This window comes from Alosa sapidissima, chromosome 17 (genome assembly GCF_018492685.1).
Source record: "Alosa sapidissima isolate fAloSap1 chromosome 17, fAloSap1.pri, whole genome shotgun sequence".
Taxonomy (NCBI): Eukaryota; Metazoa; Chordata; class Actinopteri; order Clupeiformes; family Clupeidae; genus Alosa; species Alosa sapidissima.
Genome location: NC_055973.1, coordinates 2,260,001 through 2,278,702, shown reverse-complemented (window position 1 = coordinate 2,278,702; position 18,702 = coordinate 2,260,001). Strand labels below are relative to the sequence as shown.

General features: G+C 41.9%; 2 protein-coding genes across 2 annotated transcripts in view; one reads left to right on the top strand and one right to left on the bottom strand.

The window, feature by feature from the left end:
* Window positions 1–1,159: 1,159 nt before the first annotated feature.
* Window positions 1,160–13,802, top strand: txndc5 (thioredoxin domain containing 5). Its single transcript, XM_042068062.1, has 10 exons — window positions 1,160–1,595; window positions 2,373–2,525; window positions 5,334–5,439; window positions 5,864–5,960; window positions 7,623–7,738; window positions 8,313–8,399; window positions 8,626–8,769; window positions 10,009–10,091; window positions 10,679–10,808; window positions 11,910–13,802. Exons 1-10 carry the CDS (start codon window positions 1,414–1,416, stop codon window positions 12,030–12,032), a joined length of 1,221 nt encoding a protein of 406 aa, XP_041923996.1. The 5' UTR covers window positions 1,160–1,413; the 3' UTR covers window positions 12,033–13,802.
* The window catches only part of bmp6 (bone morphogenetic protein 6), a 37,408-nt gene continuing 32,405 nt past the window's right edge, over window positions 13,700–18,702 (bottom strand). Inside the window, exons 5-7 of the mRNA XM_042068061.1 lie at window positions 18,073–18,149; window positions 17,634–17,744; window positions 13,700–15,386 (exon numbers count right to left, since the gene is read on the bottom strand). Of these exons, the coding sequence (XP_041923995.1) occupies window positions 15,237–15,386; window positions 17,634–17,744; window positions 18,073–18,149 (338 nt within the window). The 3' untranslated portion in view covers window positions 13,700–15,236. The remainder of the gene's footprint in view (window positions 15,387–17,633; window positions 17,745–18,072; window positions 18,150–18,702) is intronic.

The following is an 18,702-nucleotide window of genomic DNA, read 5'->3' as shown; positions in this document are numbered from 1 at the left end:
TTAGCCTGCTTTATAGATTCCCATGTGAACAGGAAATCAAAAGTTCAGTCATCATTTCCAGAGGAAGCATTCCATTGAACCTGGTTTATTAGCAGTACAATGTAGGGTGGATTCCCATTTCCAGTCAAACGAATTTTTAACAGCTTTTTGATTCAATGGAACTGAAACAATGTTGGGAAAATGCATTACATTGTAGCCTATAACTGCTAACTGTATCTAGTCCACGATTTCATCAAAGTCTACATAACTATACCACCTCCAAGTGAAAATCCCTGCAATGGCATTACTTATTGCTTTTAACATTTATGTGACTTTTGTAGTGTTCACACCATGGACTAGGTTTATGTAGGCTATACCATAATGCTAGACTGTATAAAATAGGTCTGTACGTACTCACTTTGGCCTATAGGACACTAACTGGATCTGCTCCTAGTTATTTTAATTCAATAATCAAGCCTTAGGCCTACATCCCCAACCGCCCACTGCGGTCTTCTGGTGAGCGTCTGTTGTGTCGACCAGTCATGAAAACTGGGTCTAATTCCAGACTCTTTTCTTCAGTGGTTCCATGTTGGTGGAATAAATTGCCCAGTGCTCTCCTGTGGTAGTTTTGGGTCGTTTAAGAGGGGTCTAAAGACATTCCTATTCAACATTTACTTAGTTGTTTAAGCGCTTATGTGTTATGGTTTGTATAATGTTGTTTTTATTTCAATTGGACTGTTAATTAATTTGACATTATTGTTTATTATTGATATTCTCCTTAATGTAGGCTAGTCTTAGCATGTCATTGTTTTTATATTATTGATTGAATGGACATTATTGTTTTATTATTGCCTTTCCCCTTTTTTTCCATTGCTTTTTATTAGGCTATTGATTCAATTGATATTATTGTGTATTCTAACTAATCTCCTTATTATATTTGACCTACATTCTAATCTGTTCCCTGTTCAATTTTAAATATTATTATGTTGTTTGTATTTACGTGTCGCTTTGGACAAAGACGTCTGCTAAATCCATAACCATAACCATAACGACTGCCCGTTTGCAGCAGTGCAGCTGCCTGGCTGGTTGAAAGCAAAGATTCTAGAACTGAGCTCTAGAATCTTTGGTTGAAAGTTTTGCAGCACTGGTTGCTAGGGAGCTGCCTTGTGAACCGACCGGATGCTGAATGTTAACTTGCTAGGACTTGTCATAGCGTCTTCCGTGTGCTGTATGATTGGCGTATTTTCGTAGATCTCCACACAATGCGAATCGACTGACTGTGTTGAGGCTCCGTTTTTCTAGCCTGTTGATTCCGTATAAATGTAGTTGAACGATTTGGAGATTTACTTCTACCTCCAGGCATCTATCTCATTATAAGCACCGGCGGATCAGCTACATCCAGACACTGGTGGCTCAGACAGACAGGGTGGAATCATGGCCTCCTCATCACTGAAGAGTTCTTTTATTTGTGTTATTTACGCTGCACTGATTTTTGGAAGCATACTTTGTGACTCTGAAGCTGAAGAAGACGAACATGCGAAACATACATACACAGTAGAAATGTTCAACAATGCCATTACTACTGCTCCGCACTTTGTCATGTTCTTCGCTCCATGGTAATATTCCCAACTTTCTTACAGTTTGCCACTAGCTAGTAACGATAGTGTTGAACTCCCAGTATATTTCTGATGTTTGCAGGTATAAGTTGGATGGCATATCGGCTTGTGTTGTGCGTGTAGTGGTAACGTCATTCTTATTCAGTGTGAAATCCAACATTTCATAATTCAGTTTTGCTAATTCACGCCTCTTAGTTCGGGGCTAATGTTCTCGCAAAAACCGGGCAACTCGTTTAACATTAGCCATAACCAGGTTAGCTAGCTAACTAGCTTGCTAGCTTTGCAACTTACAGTTTGTCTAAGTTAGTTTTACAACGTTTATTCGTTGTTTAATTCATTGCATGTTCTTAGATTGGTGACAGCAAAGGTACCAACGCTGACTATATATTTACGGACTTCTGCGTAGTTGCATACTGTAGTGTTAGCATAGCAGGCTAACTTTAAGACATGGAATTTTCAGCAGGATGTGAAGTTGAAGCTTACGTGGCAAGCTTTGACGTAACTACCCAAGCGCCAGAAATTCAATGTTGCCCATTAGGATTTCTCATTGAGAGCCACATGATTGCCATGGCCGCTGTAGGCTAAATGTTGTTGGGTTTATTCACTGCTTATGATAACTAACTGAATATTGATAAGCAATATAAAAGTAGCCAATTTCATGACATGATGTTGGATGTAAAGTGTGTAGCTTTAGGCATGACTTTTTGTCCCTACTAGAAATGCCTTCCCTACCTCTTCCTTTAAAATGTGTAATGGCTATCTGTATTGTGTTCACAGGTGTGGCCACTGCCAAAGGCTTCAGGGCACATGGAACCAGTTGGCAGACAAATACAACAACATGGACTCTCCCCCAGCCTACGTTGTAAAAGTAGACTGCACTAAAGATACCAAATTCTGCTCCAGCAACCACGGTATCCGTGGCTATCCAACGTAAGAAAGCCTTTGTATCATATTATTGATGGCCTAATTGCTTAATAAGCAAGTCACAGCAAATACATTCACATTTAAGCTACTTAGTTTAGTTCATTTTTGACTATAGCTTTGTTCAAGGTGTAGTATCTTGTCATAAACATAGGTAAACGTTAAAACATTTTGATTTGAAAGCAATGCCCAGAACTATCATTTCAGCTTGTTAGTGGAGGATTGGGCCATATACAGGTCGTTTCAATATCGTTTGTGAAAGTGTTTACCATTCTGGATCGTATTAGTTTTGCAAAAAATGTAATACTAGTGAATTTTTGGGGGCTTTTAGTTTAGAGTACACTATAGGCCCACACAAAGGTTAACATCATCTGATGCATGTGAGCTTTTTAATAGGATCCAATGCATCCAAATAGGTCTTTAACATGCCGATCTGTCTAAGTGTTCCCCACCCCTTGTAATCATGACGGTATAATAAGGAGTGAATTATACATTTAAGTGAATATTGGCTGGATACCAGATGCTCCTCATGAGTGTGTGCAATTTCAACACCTGTTTGTTACTGAAACATGAAGGCTGAAACCAAAAGCGAATGCAAATTGGGTTGTGTAACTGTGAGGCAGATTCATGGCAATGAATATTGAGAAGCTCAAATGCATGTGACTTTTTTTAAAACAGTAATATGTGACGTATTCACTAGCCTTGACACATTAGCGGATGAATGCAAAATATAAATGGGCTCTGCTGTGCCTATAACCAGGAAATGTTTAACAAGCAAATACGCTGACTCTAAAAGTTCAGTTGCATGAACCATTTTATATTGTTGACAGAATACCCAAGTTGACTGTATGTTGTAAAAAGACAGCCTGATTCTGACCAAATACAAAACTCATCTGGATAGGCCGAACATTTGTGACATACAGTGATGGCCAATAGTGTTGTCACGATACCAAAATTAATGTTTCGATACCGATACCAAGTCAAGAATTGCGATTTCGATACTTCTTCGATACTTTTTAAAAAATGTATTTGATTTGGGGGCCCCACCACCTTGACATCATCATCAGTAATATTGAATATACTGTAGTGTGATCATTCACACCAGTGGCCATCCCAGATTCTGCTTGACTCTCTCCACACAAACACACATGGAAAATGATGGCTTATGTCATATTTCATATATTCTGCATAATTACTAGTAAATATATTTAGCAATTTGAAAACTATTCTAAAACTATAACTATTTTTAAACTATTACAGTTAGGCTTGTGGTGTGTAGGTCTAATTGAGTGCACATTGGTGATGTGTGTGTAATTGAGTGCATGTCACTTTAAGAGAGAGCCTACGTGAGAGTAATTGACCTTGTCTCACGGTTTTAGTCTAGTGAATAAAAGTTGCACATAGCGCATAAGACTATGTGGATGCAATTAATTATGTTTTGTATGTCATTAGATAAAATAAATGTTCAAATGTACAAGTAAATGTACAAGTCGAAGAAAATCTTTCTGGGATCATAGAAGAGATAAGTGTCCTGCAATGTTCATTAATGATTTTAGCGAGCAATAACTGTCAAACGTGACCTGAGCTAGCGGGATAGTTAGCAAGGATCTGTCTTCAGATGTAAAAGTTTGCCATGGTTGCTTAGCCTATTTCTAAATTACAATAAACCCAAATAGTAGGCCCATAGACTGTATGAGTAGGCCTAAATGACCAAAATCCCACAGCCTAGGTAGGTTAGCAACACAAACTTGTGAGATGCAAGTGAGCAAATCAACTTGATATTAGCCTATTATGATGTGTTACCATAGCATCACTTGAACTAGCAGCCATGTCTCGCTGTTTAGCACAACAGCTGCGCTTACGTGTGTGTGAGGAGAAAAGACGCACAGCCACAGGTTAGGGGAGGAGGCGCTAGAAGCATGCCTTGTGCACACGCATGTTACTTCAAAAGAACACGGTCATTCTCAAAAGTATCGATACTAATAAAATTAGGCATCGTGACATTTTTAATTTCAGGGTATTGCGATACTTTTGTAGTATCGGTGCACCGTGCAACACTAATGGCCAAAAGTGTTGGCACCCATGCTAAAGTTGACTGAAAAGAGGAATATAAAATCATCTTTTGGAAATTGATCTTAATGCCTTAAGTGAAAAATTAGGAATTATCTAACCTTTAAGGACACCAATTTTCTTAGTGAATGAATAATGTATCATAAATAAATAAATGTTCTTCCTTAAAATACAGGGGTCATAAGTATTGCCTCCTTATGTTAAATTCCCATAGAGATAGGCAGATTTTTATTTTTAAAGGCCAGTTATTTCATGGATCCAGAATACTGTGCATCCTGATAAAGTTACCTTGGCCTTTGGAATTAAAATAGCCCCACATCATCACATACCCTTCACCATACCTAGAGATTGGCATGGTGTTATTTCAGCTCAATGCAAATCAAACTGAAATAACACCATGCCAATCTCTAGGTATGGTGAAGGGTATGTGATGATGTGGGGCTATTTTAATTCCAAAGGCCAAGGTAACTTGATCAGGACTAGTCATTGCTATATTTTAGGACACTGCTGCTTTAAGCACAAATCTACAAGTATGATGAAAACCAATTAACACAACTATAAACACCATGGTCGTGCAATACGGAGGTCTGCAAAGGTCTATAAGTCGGTAATGTCAGATGTCAGTCGGCCTAGATCTGCACAGCTAAACAAGGAACTGTGTGAATTATTCCTTCTCAGTGTACATAATGTTATGCTATATGTTATTTTGAAACGCCATTGGAAAAAAACATTCTCTTTTAATTGTAGCCTGAAGCTGTTCAAGCCTGAGCAAGATGCAGTGAAGTATCAGGGGTCGAGGGACCTGGAGTCACTGGAGTCCTGGATGCTGAAAACACTGGAGGAAGAACCTGCTGTAAGACTAAATAAGAGCTGTTCAAACCAACCAGGAATCAAGTGCTCAAATGTCTATGGCATGTTTTGTTGGTAATCCTTAGTGGAACAGAAAAGGCTGTTAAAATGTCCCCATGTCCTCTCACGTACTTGTACTTCTAGCAGCAATTAACTGAGGATTGCAAAACCAGTTTATAAACATTACCGATTCAGTTTGTAAACATTACACCATAAGATGCTGGTTTGCAGATGTATCATTTGCATAGCCCAAGCACAATATTTATCATGTCGTGTTCACCTTATGTTTGTCAGTGTCCACAGTTGAGGTTGAGTTGTCTAGACCGCAAATTGCTAATGATGGCAGCCATTAGTCTAGACTGTAAATTAGCTAATGACTTGTATGTGTGTCTGTGTGTGTCTGTATGTGTGTGTGTGTGTGTGTGTAGGAGCCAGAGAGCGAACCTGAGCCTCCTAAGGTCCCAGAGCCAAAGCAGGGCCTGTATGACCTCACAGCCTCCAACTTCAAGGCCCACATTTCCAAAGGTACACATCAAATGGCAACACTGAGACATGTCCTCGTATTGCATAAATCATTACCTGTGTAATGACACAATGGCGTTAATAGCAGTGGAACAACATCTGCTTGTTTGTTATTGGTTATTTGTATACTCAAAGTTGGCAGGTTGGGTAAGAGGAAAAAAAAACTTAACATCATCCTAACAGCCTTAATGGCCAATGGAGTGTTGCGTTTGTCAGCACCAAGGGCACTGGTACAAAAATGGAGTATGGCGTTCTTGGGTCCATTTCATTGCTCACTGGCACACAACTAGGTATATGTGGGCAGGGAGTGAAATTATGGACATGATAATTGTTTCATAGAAATTACTGCCTCTCCCAGCCTTGGGCGCTTTTGATCCGCCATGTTTGGGTTTTATAAGCAAAATAAACGATTCCTGTTTGGGGGGGGGGGGGGACAGGCAGGATATGACGGTGTGGCTTTTAAGAGAAATGTTTATAGGTTCCACCTTTTCAAGCATTGCCACTGGCACGGGTCTGTGGTTGCATAAGCGTTTAAGCTCTATTTAAGTTGGGCCCGCTAAAGTCTGGTCATGCATGGACCGAAGAGTTTTATGCAGCTCATGCAAGTCTGCAGTCAACTTATGTCACCTTGTTTTTATATTGCGCTGTACAGTTTCAAGCACTGTGTGTTGAAACTGTGCCAAATACAATTTAGTTCTTAGTCCAACTAGCTTTACTTAACTTATAAGTAAAGTTATAAGTAGGTTAATATATCTAGTTATTATACAGCCCTTCATAATAGTGCAGAAAGTGAACATGAACTGGCCTTCCCAACGTTCGGAGGTCCAAAAGATTTGTATAATGACCGTCAAAAAAATAATGACTGCTGTCAATGTCAACTGGCTGTGTGTGCGTCTGATTCACGTCTTTCATATCATTCCGTTCACTTATTGAAATGGAACTTTATTGAAAGTGAAAGTCAGCAAGTAATACGTTGCTATGCAACACCTGCAACTTTCAAGTTCTATTTGTGTGCCAAACTATTGCCACATAGTAAGCCACAAAACTAATAAAATGATTGAAACACTCACATTGTATGAAGTTTCTTTTCTTGTTTTGGCAAGTAGCCGTATAATAAGCGGGATAATGTATTGTCTGCCGGTCATTATCAGAAAAATTAGGCGCTGTGTCCACCAATCGTGGTTTTTGCACTGACCGCGCCCTCATTTTCAGAGCGCTTTGTCAAGTGTTTATTGTTGCTAGGTTACGAAGTTTTGATTGGTCGTTGAGAGAGAAGTGGTATTGACGAGGCCAGCGCTGTTCTAAAAGTTGAACAGATTTCAACTTTCAGCGCTGCGGAAAAATGCGTCTTTTTACTGCCAAGGGCCCTGAGTGCTGTGAATGCTGAACTTCATAGGATTTGTATAAAAAAATAGCCGCCGACGGCGCAAAAAACCCGATGGAACTGGTGGACACAGGCCCTTATGGTGCTGCACAGACTGCAGATTACAAAATCTGCATCATCCCCACCATTCAAAGACCGTGATCATAGAAGTATACTTTTGGTTTAAAGTATTATTTTTTTTAATGGAACCTTTGTAGTCTTCTGTGAAGGATGTTCTTTGTATAATAAGAATGGTTTCTCTCTTTCTCTCCCTCTCTTTCACGCCTTGTTTCCCTCCCCAGGTGCCCACTTCATCAAGTTCTTTGCCCCCTGGTGCGGCCATTGTAAAGCCTTGGCACCTACCTGGGAACAGCTGGGCTCCACATTTGAGCATTCAGACAACGTCAAGATTGGCAAGGTATGTGACACACACACACACACACACACACACACACACACACACACACACACACACACAGTATTTGCATGGCCAACTGTCCTCCCTGTGCTTATGTACACATGATAATGAGCAGGATGTTCAAGTGAATGTGTCCTTCTGTGATCCGTATTCTGTATACATCTACTGTACCTATCTGAAGAACAGGCCAGACAAGCAAGCCGCAAGCTGACAACTCTGCAACATCATGATATGACACAAGCACATAGTGGCAGCGAGTGTAGGAAATGTAAGAGAGCTTCAACACACTATGAAGGCTTTTTGTGCAGGCCCCCCCCCTTGTCTGAACCACACCACAGACACACACGTGCACACACCTGAGTTCCACTGGCATTACAGTCCAGGCCGTGTTCTCGAGAGTCGTTGTGCTATTTGCGGTGTGACTGAATTGAAGGTCAGTCTGGTTTCAAAAGGAGCGTTTGTGTGGTGTTTCGGCCGTAATTACGCCATTTAAATCTTATTGCCCAGAACGCCGCTGAGTAACCAGCCTGCATCATCCCATCCCATAATGACGTGTTGGTTTACTTGGCAACAGGTGGACTGCACCCAGCACTACGAGGTCTGCTCGGACAACCAGGTGCGCGGCTACCCCACCCTCCTGTTCTTCAAGGACGGCGAGAAGGTAAGCAGCATGGGCCGTTAAAGGAGGTGAAGAAAGAAAGGAGGAGGATAAGGAGGGAAAGGGGGCCTTGTAGCCAGGCCTGTTCTTTTTATGAGTTGTTTTCTGTTGATGTTGGGGCTGAATGCTGGTCTGTACAGAATGTTAGTCAGCACCAGTGTGGTATGACCCAGAAAGAGATGGGGGAGGGGGAGAGTGTTGTTGCTGAGGTGTGTTGTTGGGCTTGTAGGCGGACCAGTACCGCGGCAAGCGTGATCTGGACTCGCTGAAGGAGTTTGTGGATGGCCACGTAAAAGCCGCAGCGGAGCCCGATGAGGAGGATGTCAAGGCCAACGAGGTGCCAGTGCCCAGTGCAGAGCCTGAGAAAGAGGAGGTATGAACATGGACATAGACACGCGCACACACGCACATATACATACACACACACACACACTTACATACACGCACAGATACATTTACATACACATGCATACTTTACGTATGCACCCACTCATACATACACACACATACATGCATACATACTGTACACACACTTATACATACACACCTATACATACACATATGTACTGTACACATGCACACACACAAACACATACAGACATACACTCAAATGCAAAGACTTACAGTGGTCCCGTGTGTGTGACCATGGAGATGCACTAATGAACCCTGACCAATAGTGTGTCTAACTCCATATGCTGTTATTCCGAAGATACCACACCACAAACTCTCAATGGCCTGTTTCGTTTAAAAAAATGAAAACAAAATAAAAACAAATCAGTGAGGAAGGAAGCGAGAGGGTCTGTTGTGGTAAGAAGTCTGCTTTGAGTGCTAAAGCTGATGTTGCCAATGTATTCCGTGTGTCTGTGTATGTTTGTCCACACGCACATGCATTTGTGTGTGTGTGTGTGTTTGTGTATGTTTGTCCACACATGTTTGTGTGTGTGTATATATATATATATATATATGTGTGTGTGTGTGTGTGTGGGTGTGTGTGTGTGGGTGGCTAGATCCTCTCCATCCTGTAAAAACCTCTACAGAAGCAGAGCGAGTGAATGAGCTCTTGGGCAGATGTCAGAGTCTCATTCTGAGATTGCCATCAGCCTGCAGGCTGCAGTACAACTCCTCAAGTCTCGCTCTCTCTCTTTCTCTCTTTCTCTCGTCTGTACCAGCACTAAGTCAAGTAGCAATTATGGGCAGGCCAGCTATTTCCTTCTGCTGATGTGAATACGCTCAAGATGCTTTTGGGTTGACTGCTGACGTAATGGCGTCTGGCCTTAACCCTTTGTGAAGCTGTGGTGTTTCATTAAGCACGGTGGCTGGGGATGTTGGGCTTGGCCTGGAAGCCGGGGGAAACCCCACCAGCTCTGCCCTCCAGGGAAACTTTGCCTGAGAGGGTGTGCGCTGCAAAAAAACAGAGTTTGGGGTGTATATAGAATGCGTGCCATGTCAGGCGAAAACCAAAAGCACTTGGGTCACATAAACAGGGCATGAGACTTTTGTTTTTATTAGTAAAAGTATGAGCTGCAGGATATGTGTATATGTTGTGCCTGTGTGCGTTGGTCTTGGTTTGTTGGCATGTTAAATGACTTATTCTTCCTTATGTCTTCCCCAGTCCAAGGTGGTGATCCTCTCTGAAAGCAACTTTGATGAGATTGTGGGTAAAGGCCTTACCTTCATCAAGTTTTATGCCCCATGGTAAGTACATCATCCTCATGCTTGTGGTACATTTATGAGCTCTGGGACGTTTCTGGCATTCCTGAGTGAATCCTCAGACATAACTGGGTTTGTGCTCATCATCACGTGTCCGCACTGACCCCTGTGTTTATCTTAACTCCTGAGTCGTCTCTTCGGCCTAATATCAAACAATGCAGTAGCCATAACAAGCCCTGACCTGTCTGTAACTGCATGAAGCCCTTACAGGGCACCAGGCCTTTAGTCCACTTCTCTAACTGTGTGCTCCTGTTGGCCGTATGGGTTCAGCCCCACATTCACAACTGCTCACAGGAAGCATCCATTTGGTTATCAGTGTGTGCGATCGTCTCCTGCCTTTTCCTCTCCCCCTGGTAGATGACTCCTTACACACACACACACACACACAGTAACACACACACACAGTAACACACACACACAGTAACACACACACACAGTAACACACACACACACACACACACAGTAACACACACACACACAGTAACACACACACACACAGTAACACACACACACACAGTAACACACACACAGTAACACACACACACAGTAACTGAGTTGTGCACACTCTGTAGGTGTGGCCACTGTAAGAACCTGGCCCCAGCATGGGACGACCTGTCCAAGAAGGACTTCCCTGGCCTCATGGACGTGAAGATCGGCAAGGTGGACTGCACAGTGGAGAGGACACTCTGCAATCGCTACTCTGTGAGTACTCTTCTCGGATGCTCGTGGTACAACAGATGTACATTTTAGCTGCCATGGACGAGAGTCCTATAATATCTAGTCTGCTACCCAGGGTATACCCACCTGCAGCATGTAGCTGTAACCCTTACTGTTGCTGAGGTGGTCACCATGGCTGATTATGCCATGGCAACAGGAATGTTTGCAACGTTCTACATCAGTCCCTGCAAGGAAATCCATACATCTAAATATTCATCTTCGGTGTTCACTAGCTCAGGTCTGAAGTAAGTAGCACTTCACTGTGATTGCTAATCCCATTGGTAGCTGCTCGGTAGCCATGTTCCAGTTCCCCTTCCTTCCTGTCTTGTCCATAACATACACACATGGCTACCAGGGAGACAATTCCCAACAGCTTGTTTGGCTGAGGGTCTGCATGGATAGCACCCAGGTCTCCTCTGACTGGCTATGATTCGGTGCTGGAACAAGCCTATAATCTGGCACTAGATCAGCATGACCCAGAAACAAGTGCTGTCATAAGGCCAGGAATGCAAGTGTCAGGTGTTCAGCAGTGGCCTTTGAGATGCTTACTGGGATGGTTTTGCAATAAAGTGCTGTGTCTTCTTATCAGCAGTGGAATGCTCTACCTGCCTTTCTTTCCCTCACTCTCTTTCTGTCTTCCTTTCATTTTCTCTCTTTTCTCTCTTTCCCTCACTCTCATTCTGTCTTGTTTCCCACGGTCATTCGTTGTGCCCTGTAATCTTTTGAAGCCAGGTGAGAAAGTCACAGGGCTGCACCCTGGTATAGCAAAGTACACAGCTAGCATTCTATTGTCCAAAAGCCCTGAGTGAGGAAGAGGAGGCACAGGACGGGATATACTTTGAGTTCCCACTTTGTTTCATCCCATGGGAAGGTTTGAGGTCTTTGTAGTCGTAGAAGTAACAAGTACAGAGGTGCTCACTATGTACCTCTGTACTTGTTACTTACACGACTACATATATATATTATGTGTGTTGGAAAGGAGAATGTGTAACATTTTAGAACCCCTTTTGAGTGTACTGCTACCCTATAATGTGAGAGTGATAGAATGTTCTGTATGGACCGAGTGACCTTTGACATCCCCAACAGGTGCGCGGCTACCCCACGCTGCTGATGTTCCGTGCTGGGCAGCAGGGGGAGGAGCATAATGGTGGGAGGGACCTGGAGTCACTTCACAGCTTTGTGATGAAGCAGGCCAGGGATGAGCTGTGAGTGATGTCATCAAACAGCGCCAGTCTACTTGCTCATCTCTGCACAAATCCCCCCCCCCCCCCCCTCCTTCCATACACACACATACATTCACATACTCACAAAGGCTAGCTTCTCTTTTCTAAAGCTGCTCCCCCACTTGTAGGAGTAGCTAAATCAATGGACTGCTTTTTCTACCCCATTACCATGTCAAAGCCTTTTGGGGTTTACTCTATTTGTTAGTTTATTCAATGAAATGTGAATGTATTGATTTCATTACAACTCGATCCCAATGTTGGAGCGTTGAAGTTGATTGTGTAATGAAATTACACACGCGATAGACAACCACTCTGCCAGCAGACACACATGATCTTTCTCCTATATATTTTCTTTGTACTTTTTTTTTTTTTTTAAACAATGATGAACTGTGGATGGCAGTCTTTAGTGCCTTCCTTAAAGAATATTCTTCACAGGCAGACTTATGTCTGATTCACCCTGGGGTCATCAATGAAAGACCTTGTGGATGTTTGTTCTTTTTAAAAATCAATAACCAAGCATCCAAAGTTACTGTAATGGGAGAGAGTCTAGTGGTCTCTGCTGAGGTTAAGTATCAATGGTACGCTCATCTACGCCAGTCACGGCCTCACTAACTCAAACGACACTCTCAGGGAAAGACCCCCGCTCTTAGCTCCTGAGTCTACTGCACTCTCCCAGCTGTCAGGTCCTGTCTCAGTCATGTGTTGCTTCATCAACTGCTTTTGTATGTTTTCTTTTTTTCCTATGAAGTGAATTACTTGTGTCCAGATATGAAATGTACTTTAATTTGTTTAGTCCTCTGTAATGTCACAGCTTTTTGTTGTTATTGTTTGGGAAGGGAAGGGAAAACAACTCTGATCTGCTGAGTGTTAGCTTATACTGTGATGGAATGAGTGAGAAGATCACGCATGTCATGCATGTCCTTTCTGTAGGTTGCATCTGTGTGGACAGTTAAGTTTTTTTCCATTCATTTTTTTGTGTCCTCACAAACCTCATATACACAGTGTATGTGTGTGTTGCATACTGGTTTTGTATGAGTCATGGGGCGCCATAGCAGAGCCGTGTATGTCAGGATGACCAGATGCATTAGTGCACCACCCGAGTCTGAACAACCTCACCCTTTTGTTTCTGCACATTCGGATGCAGTGCAAAAAAACAACAATTTGTGAAAAGGATGACCTTTTTGAAGTTCTACAAAATACTGTAATATGTACCTCAGGATACGTTTTCTAAACTGTACAGAGACATAGAAACAAATTGAAGAATGGTTGCTCTGGTGGGAGATTAAAGCCAGTGAATCTCCGCACATAAGTTTCTCTGAAAGGACCCATTCTTCTGTGCTCACCCAACTGCTTTTCATTGCCGATCTTCACAGTTGAACGTGTGTGTATACAGCTAATTTTGACCAGAACTGTTTTGTTACATGAGGGTGAGGAAGAATGAGACCGGAGTACAGACTGCACTTGTTTACAACATGTGTGGTCCTATCTCGTCTTTGGCATTAAGTGCAGCAGAGTTGCAAACTTCTCAGACTATTATTATTATTTTTTTTTTTGTTTGTTTGTTGTAATTTGCTGCACTTAGAGAGAGTTGAATACTCAACATGCAAAGAGAATGAGGGGAATTTGAAAGCATGAAGAGGAGAAACCACTCGCTCAAAGTAAAAGTCTTTATGGATAGCACATGTTGTAGTCAGACTCCAGTGACAGAAAAAGCAGTATTTTCTCCTCGCAAGTGGGATGTACATGAACTGCCCATGATTTTTATTTTTTTTTTTTATAAAAAAAAAATAAAGAAAACTGATGGAAAGTTGTAACGAGAACATTTCATAATAAAAAAAAAAAAGTCTTTTTTCCAAAAATAGCTGTCTCTCTGTTTTGTCTTTTCTCCATGAGATGGCATTTGATGTGGTTTTTCTTCTTCTTATAAGAGGTGCAATAAATAAGCTGAAAAATGTACAAGTATTTACAAACAAACGTCTGGACATGATTGAGAGACGTAAACAGCAGCTTGCGGGAGGTATATTTCATAACTGTGGTTAAGAGGCCAAAAGAGGGAGATTTAGCGCCACTTGTAACTCTTCAGTAGAGTCCTCAGCTTGTTTTTTTTTTTTTTTTTGGTGGGGGGGGGGGGGTTTAGGCTGTGTACCTTAAAACAATACTCTCAACAAGGGGAAATTGCAGTTTTGGTCAATTGGTGCATTTAACATTGATTGTTACAACAAAATTAGACAGTAAGTCTGAAAATGGTAGGGTACGCACACAGCTTTTTCAACCTTTCATAATAATCAAGTTTGGTTTGTAATGCATGTTTTATATCTAAACTAAAGGATTAAATTAGGCCAGGTGTGTGATGGGAAATTGAGTTCTATATGCACTGTGTCAGGGAAGGCTGAAACAAAATGGTTTTCTCCTCAGGCACTTTGGAAGAGTTGTTCAGTTCACTTCAGTTCCGTCGAAGCTTGAAACCACTTGAGCCAACTCAGTGTAAGTAAACCACAGGTAGGGTAAGGCAAATATTGACGGACTGAAAATAAGCGGATTTGTTTAGAGCTAAAATAGCATCTGGTAGCTTTTGGTTCATCCAAGTTCAGCTTGCTGTATATTTTAGAAAGATGATTACGGTTGTAAATGACTTAAAATATACATCAAGGAAGGAGGGGGGCATCTCCAAATTTCTGCATTTCTACTTCTGTGTATGATGACGTATAATTCTTTAGATTTCAACTGGTTTGTGTATGTTAAAATCAAGCTTTGGTTAGTCTAATACAGTATACATGTCTGTATAAGGTTGTATAGGATGTATGGACTAATAGGTAAGTTGTGTTTTTCTGTGTCTTGTAACTATGATTGCCTCACAACGACGTAAGGCACGATTGGCTCTCAGCACTCGGATATAGCTGTCCACTTCCTCTTCGATCAAGGAGTTTTGAGTCTTTAAGTCTCTGTGTGAACTTGAAATGTCTCAAGGGAATGAGAAGGTCAAAAGCAGCACGTATCTCAGGTCATTGTCCTTCTAGCAGTCTCTTGCTCTTTCTGATCCACTGGGTGGGTGGGTAGAGGGATGGGAGTGGAGGGGTGGCACATTTCCATTGTGTCTGTGTGTCTCAGCTGCAGCCGTTGGGCGGGGGGGGGGGGGGGTGATTTTGAAAGGGAAAGAGAGGATGGGGAGAGCAGAACGACGGTCGGGTTGTCAGTGGCAGCCACAGGCCCGCACCACCATGTTCTTGTACTTCTTGAGGATGACGTTGGAGTTGTCGTCGAAGTAGAGAACGGAGATGGCGTGCAGCTTGGTCGGTGCGCAGCAGGGCTTGGGCACGTTCTCTGGGTTCATGAGATGCACCTAAGAGGAGAAGGGGCCCATGTTCAATATTATACTAAACTCAAGGTTAGACTTAGTTTAAAATGCCAATACCACTGAGCAGTTTCCAGTTGCCACTTCGATATTGGATGGGGTGGAAGCCCATATTTGAATTCAGTTTAAATGTACAGTGCAAATTTAGCATTAATAACAAGGACATTATTAATAACAAATACTGTCTTTAAGAGCTAGAAGTTACAGACTAATTACTCCAGACATACACCCAAACCATCATCATGCTTGACTGATTTGATGTTATTAGACCTTATATACTGTATCAGTATTAGTTACTGTATGGCTTGTTTTAGAATCCATCATGTCATATCATGTCAATGTCATATTACATTTCCTGGACCTAATCTCATCCATATCCTAGACTTCATTTCAGACACATTTATTCAATTATTCGGTCATTCATTCACCTCCCATAAACATCTATCATAGCATGTTAACCCACAACTATACAAGCTCAAACGTATGCATCTTGCCTACTCTTTACTCATATCATAGCCTTTACCCCACATATAAGTTTGATGACGTTTATAGGGGATCCTTCTGAGCCAGACAGTGTCTGCTAATGGTTACTTTGGGGCCAGAGTGCTTGTCTGGTGAAAACATGATGAGTTTCTGGCAGTTGATGCCAGGGAGTTCTGCAGCTAACAAACCTGTCTCCAAGGTCAAAATCCCTGTGCACAGCTCTTCTTGCTCCAGGTGCTGATGGTGTGCAGTATAACTATTGAAAAGTCAAAAGAGTAGTATACATCGCACACTGGAGGGTATATTTTGCTGACTTTATTTGGCGTGAACAACGCATTTCGCAAGTTGCTTCATCAGGTTCACGTTCACAGTCAATCTGACACCCGCAGGTGAAATAGGTGGTAACATCATCACATGACCACACCAGACCCAGTGAAAGTACTCCACACTCTAACACACCAGAAATTGCAATTAATATCATCAATTCAATATCCTGCATATTTTAGCTTGCATATAGGCCTACATATACACAATCTATGTCATTTAAGCATATTTGTATCAAAAAACATATTGCATGTTCAAAAATACAATAGATTTTAATTTCGGTCATTACCCATATCAACCAACACTTCATTTACATAGAAAAATACACTCTATACAATAATATACTCTATTTACAAAAATATAATCTATTTACAAAAATATACTCTACATCCCAAGAATACACTTAAATCCAGTACCTCATTCAGATCGTATGGTTCTACTGTGTTGAGTTCATGTATCCAAAAGGCCTCTCTCTGCAAAAGTTGTTTGATTAAATTACCTCCTCGTGGTTGAGGTTTGATCCTCTCAATACCTATAAACTTAAGGGTAGTGGCTGGTCCATGACTCATCTCTGTAATGCCTTGCGATTGCATAATCAAAGTTATCATTTCTGATTGCTGCTTTATGTTCCGCAATTCTTAATTTTAAATTGCGTTTAATTTGGCCTATGTACATTAGTCCACAAGGACATTTTAACATATATATGACATGAGTTCTCAACTCATGTCATATATATGTTAAAATGTTAATAATAATTAATAAAATCTTTAATTTCATATTTCTTGCCAGAATGGGGGTGACTAAAAGACTTTCTGGTGTGTTAGAGTGTGGAGTACTTTCACTAGGTCTGGTGTGGTCATGTGATGATGTTACCACCTATTTCACCTGCGGGTGTCAGATTGACTGTGAACGTGAACCTGATGAAGCGAAACTTGTGAAACGCGAAAGTCAGCAATATATAACCTCCAGTGTGCGATGTATACTACTCTTTTGACTTTTCAAACCTGTCTCCAAATTGAGATCAGCACTTTGCCATTAATCCTACTGTATTGTTGGGCCGACAGAGCGCTGTCTTTGTGAGGTACTGGTTTTGGGTTTACACCCTCACAAACCCCTTGGTTGTCTACATATTGCCTGTAATGTCCATCTGACTATATATAGCTTATATATATAACCTCATAGTTATCCTGTCACATATGCTTCAAATCTCTGTTCAGTCTGTATAAACACAAAAGGCTGTCTCTACATTAGAGCACTGTCTACGGTGAAGCCTAATGGGATTTTTTTGTCATGAATATTATTGATTTTAGATTTTTAGATCATATATGATTTAAATAGGATAAAATAATTGAACTGTCATGAACATTTCATAAACATCATGGCCGTATTTATTTGGCCATTTAGATGGACACTGACTGGTCAGCTTACCAGTGTCTGCACGATGGCGTGGTTGGTGGCGTTCATGTGGGCGTTGAGGGGGAAGGAGCATTCTCCGTCACAGTAGTTCGCCGCGTAGCCCTCAGGTGCGATAATCCAGTCCTAAGGCAATAAAACACACACATTTGACAACAACTGTGAATAAAACACCCCTAACCATATGCTATGACCCATTTTCTGCAGACAACCCCCCCCACCTTCAAACTAAAACAAAGTGTGTTTGTTAATGTCATTATCGTTCAAACTTTGAGTTTCAGTCTCTTTTTTGCCAATGTGAGACATTTGTGCTCTGATTTCTCGTCTCTAGTGAGGAGTTGACAGAGGACAGCCTCAGCTGCACCTGTCAGACTCCTGGCCTGGGTTTGGGCACACGTCTGGGTCTGGGTCTGCTAGTAGTGTGTGCTGAAGGGGAAGGGAGCCATTACTGTACCTGCCAGCCCAGCTCTTTGAAGCTCACATAGAGCTCATGCCTCCTGCAAGCCGTCTTCTGGTCGCTGCTGTTGTAATCTAAACAACAGGAGAGAGAGAGACAGAGGGAAAATGTGTGTGTGAGAGAGAGAGAAATAAAAAGAGAGAGAGCAAGAAAGAGAAAGATGTGTGACATGTGTGTAGGGAGTAGGTTTGTGTGTTTGAGTGAGCAAGAGAGAGAGAGAGAGAGAGAGAGAGGGAGAGCAGTGAAACAGGTGTAAAACCACTTCATGTAAAATTCATGCATTCTCCACCGTGGAAAGGACATTGGCTTGACTTATAGCGCACTAAATTTCTCGAGTAAATTATTTCCTGTCCTCGGAAAAGATTAATAGTGACAAAGGACAACCTTGTGGTGGTCACGAACAACCAATTATTTAACATCAGATATGAGAACATCCCCCAGCTCTATGCAGCAGCCCTGCTATTTTCTCCCTGCTAGTGAAAGGGTCACAAAGAGAGAAGCGCTGTGGCCGAGACTCTGTGACGCTGTCTCTCTCGGCCCTTTCACTATGTTTGTGTGCTGTGCTGCACTGGACAGGGCTGGACGTGTCACTGATGACATTTATTTTCCCCCTCGCTGCGGCAGTTT

Excerpts from the sequence above, each read along its gene's own strand:
- txndc5 (XM_042068062.1), top strand. The coding sequence starts at position 1,414 with ATGGCCTCCTCATCACTGAAGAGTTCTTTTATTTGTGTTATTTACGCT. Across the intron at positions 10,092-10,678 it reads ATCAAGTTTTATGCCCCATG|GTGTGGCCACTGTAAGAACC; the intron begins GTAAGTACATCA and ends CACACTCTGTAG. Across the intron at positions 10,809-11,909 it reads CACTCTGCAATCGCTACTCT|GTGCGCGGCTACCCCACGCT; the intron begins GTGAGTACTCTT and ends CATCCCCAACAG.